The 4,751-nt window shown below is 56.8% G+C and overlaps 1 protein-coding gene across 1 annotated transcript; it reads left to right on the forward strand.

Annotated features, from left to right (window-relative positions):
- Nucleotides 1-806: 806 nt before the first annotated feature.
- Nucleotides 807-3,699, forward strand: ACTG1 (actin gamma 1). The gene is made up of 5 exons (XM_061144540.1): nucleotides 807-940; nucleotides 1,357-1,725; nucleotides 2,005-2,443; nucleotides 2,551-2,732; nucleotides 2,821-3,699. The coding sequence occupies exons 2-5, from the start codon at nucleotides 1,363-1,365 to the stop codon at nucleotides 2,962-2,964; spliced, it is 1,128 nt and encodes a 375-aa protein (XP_061000523.1). The 5' UTR covers nucleotides 807-940; nucleotides 1,357-1,362; the 3' UTR covers nucleotides 2,965-3,699.
- Nucleotides 3,700-4,751: the final 1,052 nt, after the last annotated feature.

Consider the following 4,751-nt stretch of genomic DNA (forward strand, 5'->3'; position numbering starts at 1 on the left):
GAAACAAAGCTCCACCCCCTCCCCAGAGGAAACAGAGTGACCCCAAACCCAGAGTGGAGCCCCTGCCTGGGGACAATCGGGCCCGCGATTTGAGGGGCAGGATGCGTTGGGTGTGGTAGAACCGGGCCAGTCTCTGTACTGTCAGGGACCACGGTGCCCCAACTCCGGCGCTGAGGCCTACGCGGTCGTGGCTGCGGTGGGGGACGATCGGCTCCTTCCCATCCAGACAGGGTCGAAGTCACGGCTCCCCAAGACTCCCCTGGAACACCGGGCCCACAGTGCCGAAAGGGAGGCCGGCCGGGACCACCACCCTCCCCTCCCCTCCCCCAGCCCGGTGCCGGGAACCCGCCTTGATGGCCTGCAGAGACCAAGAGGGGAAGATTAAACGGGGCGCGGGGAGGAAAGCCCACCGGCGCGGCCAGGCCGCGGGTACACACCCTGCTCCGGGTGCCGCCCAGCCCCGGGCCAGGCAGTTTCGGGGTGCAGCCGGGCCCTCCCCCACGGCGCGCGACAGTCCCGGGGCGGGGCGCCCAGGTCAGTTCCCTGGCCTCCTCTGCGACCACTCCTGAAGTCCCCCCGGGGGCGCCCACCCATCCCGCCCGCGCGCCGATCAGCGCGGGGTCTCATTCTGGGGGTCTCCGGCGCCCGGGGGCAGCGCGGGCGGGGCGGTTGGGGGCGGTGCGGGCGGGGGGCGGGACCGGGCTCGGGGCCCCACGTGCCCCTCTCGGGCGGGCCAATGGGCGCCCGGCGTTCGGAAAGATCGCCATATATGGACATGTTCTGGGGCCGCGCGCGCCGCCGGCCCGCGCGCGCGCCCCGCTTCGCTTAAATACCGGCGGGGGAGGCCGCGGACGGTCTCACTCGCCGCAGCCAGCTCGCGTTCCGTGTCTTCCCGCGCTTCTTTGCTCGCTCTTCCGCACACCGCGGCCCGTCTCCGTCGGTAAGCGACTAGGCCTAGGCGGCCTGCCCGGGTATCCGGGCCCCCGCACCCCCTTCGCGGTTCTTTTTTTCTACTCCCGACCCCAGAGGCCCGACCACCCCGACCCCGGGAACAAAGGGTAGTCGGGTGGGGCGGGGTAGGGTAAGTGGGCTGCGCCCCAGCTGGTTCGAGGAGGGCGCAGCGGGTGTGCTGCTGGGGGAGGGGGCAGGGTGAGTCCGGGCGGCGGTGTTGAGAGCCCCCGGTCTCCTTTCCGCGGAACGACGGGGGAGGGGGCGTTACATAAAAGCCGGCCCCGGTTCCAGGCGGTTACTCTGCAGCCAGGTCGGGGGGAGGTCGAACGCCTCGCGGGGAGGGCCTTTGCCTGGGCCGTTCTCTGAGCGTCAGGGCGCGCCTGAATGGGTCCCATCTTTGAATAGATCGCCATGGAAGAAGAAATTGCTGCCCTCGTCATCGACAATGGTTCTGGCATGTGCAAAGCTGGCTTTGCTGGGGATGACGCCCCCCGGGCCGTGTTCCCGTCCATCGTTGGGCGTCCTCGACACCAGGGCGTCATGGTGGGCATGGGGCAGAAGGACAGCTACGTGGGCGACGAGGCCCAGAGCAAGCGTGGCATCCTGACCCTTAAGTACCCCATCGAGCACGGCATCGTCACCAACTGGGACGACATGGAGAAGATCTGGCACCACACCTTCTACAACGAGCTGCGTGTGGCCCCCGAGGAGCACCCCGTGCTGCTGACGGAGGCCCCTCTGAACCCCAAGGCCAACCGTGAGAAGATGACCCAGGTAAGCACAGCCGGGTGGTTGAGATAATTCATGTATTTCACAAGTCATTTCATGTTTAGTTTTGTTTCCTGAAATTCAAGTATTTCTTTCAATATTTCCAGGGTTCTGTTCTTCTCCTGGCATTTCCTTCCTGAAGTCTCAAGGTTTCTTATTTGTGTTTCTGCTTGCTTCCTTTTCTTTTCTCCACACATCACATTTGTGGCATGCTGGCATGGTGTGAGAGCATGGGGTGACCCTGAGTCCCTTCCTTTGACTAATGGAGTCTTTTGTCTCCTGCAGATCATGTTCGAGACTTTCAACACTCCTGCCATGTATGTGGCCATCCAGGCTGTGCTGTCTCTGTACGCCTCTGGCCGCACCACTGGTATTGTCATGGACTCTGGGGACGGGGTCACCCACACGGTGCCCATCTACGAGGGGTACGCCCTCCCCCACGCCATCCTGCGTCTGGACCTGGCTGGCCGGGACCTGACAGACTACCTCATGAAGATCCTCACGGAACGTGGTTACAGCTTTACCACCACAGCCGAGCGGGAAATTGTGCGTGACATCAAGGAGAAGCTCTGCTACGTCGCCCTGGACTTCGAGCAGGAGATGGCTACTGCTGCATCCTCCTCCTCCTTGGAGAAGAGCTATGAGCTGCCTGATGGTCAGGTGATCACTATTGGCAACGAGCGGTTCCGGTGTCCCGAGGCGCTCTTCCAGCCCTCCTTCCTGGGTAGGTGTCCGGTGGGCAGCATGACTGACCTCCCTTTGAGGCTGTCGAGGGTCAAGGTGCTTTTCACCTTGAACGTGCGATCTCTGAGGGTGAGCTTTGTCTCTTAGGTATGGAGTCCTGTGGCATCCACGAGACCACCTTCAACTCCATCATGAAGTGTGACGTGGACATCCGAAAGGACCTGTATGCCAACACGGTGCTGTCTGGTGGGACCACCATGTACCCTGGCATCGCCGACAGGATGCAGAAAGAGATAACTGCGCTGGCTCCGAGCACAATGAAGATCAAGGTGAGACAGAGGCGACTGTGGCCTTGGGCCCAGGGGCCTTGCAGGTAAGATGGTGCCACCAACTGAAACCCCATTGTTGTCATTTCAGATCATTGCTCCTCCTGAGCGCAAGTACTCGGTGTGGATCGGAGGCTCCATCCTGGCCTCCCTGTCCACCTTCCAGCAGATGTGGATCAGCAAGCAGGAGTACGACGAGTCTGGCCCCTCCATTGTCCACCGCAAATGCTTCTAAACGGACTGCGAGCAGATGCGTAGCATTTGCTGCATGAGTTAATTCAGAAGTATAAATTTGCCCTGGCAAATGTATACACCTCATGCTAGCCTCATGAAACTGGAATAAGCCTTTGAAAAGAAATTTGTCCTTGAAGCTTGTATCTGATATCAGCACTGGATTGTAGAACTTGTTGCTGATTTTGACCTTGTATTCAAGTTAACTCTACCTTGGTATATGTTTAATACCCTGTGCATATCTTTGATTTTAACCCCTAGTTACATGCGGCTCTCTCATCTCTGTAGCTGAGGTGAGAATGTTTATGGAAGAGAAATCCAATGGCTTGATTAGAATCTGGGAGACTGCGAGTCTCTGTCTGTGCAGGGTATTAATGTGTCAGAGCTGCCTATTCCAGGATTTCTCTAGAGGCTGGCAAGAGTCCTGAAACAGTTGTCATTTCTGTCTTGGCCGGTCTTAAATGGGGTTGGGAAGGTCCAAGCCTTAGGACCTGCTTTTCCTTTCTTACTGAAGATTTCCCACCAGAATACCGTGGGCTGTTACTTGCCTTGAGTTGGAAACAGTTTGCATTCACACCTGTAAATTTATTCATCCTTTTAATTTATGTAAGGTTTTTGTACGCAATTCTCAATTCTTTTAAGAGATGACAACAGACTTTGATTTTCTACTGTCATGTGAGAACATTAGGCCCCAGCAACGCGTCATTGTGAGGAAATAAAAAGTGCTGCAGTAAACTGATTGGTGCCTTCTGTTTGAGTGGGAAGTGGTGGGTTGTGTGGGGTATGACTACCTCAAGCTCAAACTGGGCAACAAAAACTGGTTTCTCCCAAACGAGAGGTGAACAGGGGTCCTAGTGAGCATCTAGAGCTTGGGTGGGACTGTCCTCCAAGGGGGCTGGGAGGAGGGCATCTTGATGTCTTGGGTATGAAGTTGTGCTGCCATAGAAGCATGAAGGGTGTGGCTTTCTCAGCATACAAGTAGTGGTGGGGTGGTGGTGCACTCTGGTCAGTGAAGCAACCATGGGTTTGATTAGAGCATGATTGCTGAGCTGTGGAACCTTCAATCTGCTGATAAGGGTCACCTGGTGGGGTGACCTTGACTCACAGGCTCTAGACTCCTTGACTTATTGCCCCAAGGCTTTTCCTAAGGGCAGGCAGAGTCTTCCACAGCTATTTCAGATTTTCAAGCTTGGTAGGTTGGGTCAGACCTAAACTCATCATTAGATTGAAAAGGCTTTAAGGGTTTGGAAGACCATGATTTACAGATTTGGAGATTTCATGCCTTAGCTGTTGGGAAGCAAGTTTCACCTGCTGGGGCTGGTAGTACTTTCTAGCTTAACTTAGTCGTTGGGGAGGGGCTTCCAGGTCCAGGGAAGGAGGGAGGGAGGCCTTGTTAGACTGGGTCAGGAGCAAGGGGCCCTAAGAACAAATGACTGAAGAAGATGGGGAGTCTCTTTGGGGAACAAAATAGGGACGCTGCCAAGCCCAGACCTCCAGTGCTTTGCTCCTGTCCGCTTGCTCACAGCAGCCCTGTGATCACTCATGGAACAGAGTGATGGGTCAGAAATTACTTCTTTTGCCCTGGGCAGCATTCCATTGTCAGAACAAGAAAATCTGATTTGAAGCCTGATTGGATTCAGGGAACAGGATAGACTGGACTCAGGTGAGGGCAGAGGGGAGAGAACACCTTTAGAAACAGAGGAGAAAGGTGGCTGCCTGGGTGACCACAATCCTAGCTCCATAAACCCTTCCTTGCATTGGACCCAGTGATCATGGCCCTCTACTCCGGGT

This window comes from Dama dama, chromosome 5 (genome assembly GCF_033118175.1).
Source record: "Dama dama isolate Ldn47 chromosome 5, ASM3311817v1, whole genome shotgun sequence".
Classification (NCBI taxonomy): domain Eukaryota; kingdom Metazoa; phylum Chordata; class Mammalia; order Artiodactyla; family Cervidae; genus Dama; species Dama dama.

What these genes read in the sequence shown, in the direction of transcription:
- ACTG1 (XM_061144540.1), top strand. Translation starts at nt 1,363, where the DNA reads ATGGAAGAAGAAATTGCTGCCCTCGTCATCGACAATGGTTCTGGCATG. An exon ending in ACCGTGAGAAGATGACCCAG is followed by an intron (nt 1,726 to 2,004) that starts GTAAGCACAGCC and finishes TGTCTCCTGCAG; the next exon opens with ATCATGTTCGAGACTTTCAA. An exon ending in CGAGCACAATGAAGATCAAG is followed by an intron (nt 2,733 to 2,820) that starts GTGAGACAGAGG and finishes TTGTCATTTCAG; the next exon opens with ATCATTGCTCCTCCTGAGCG.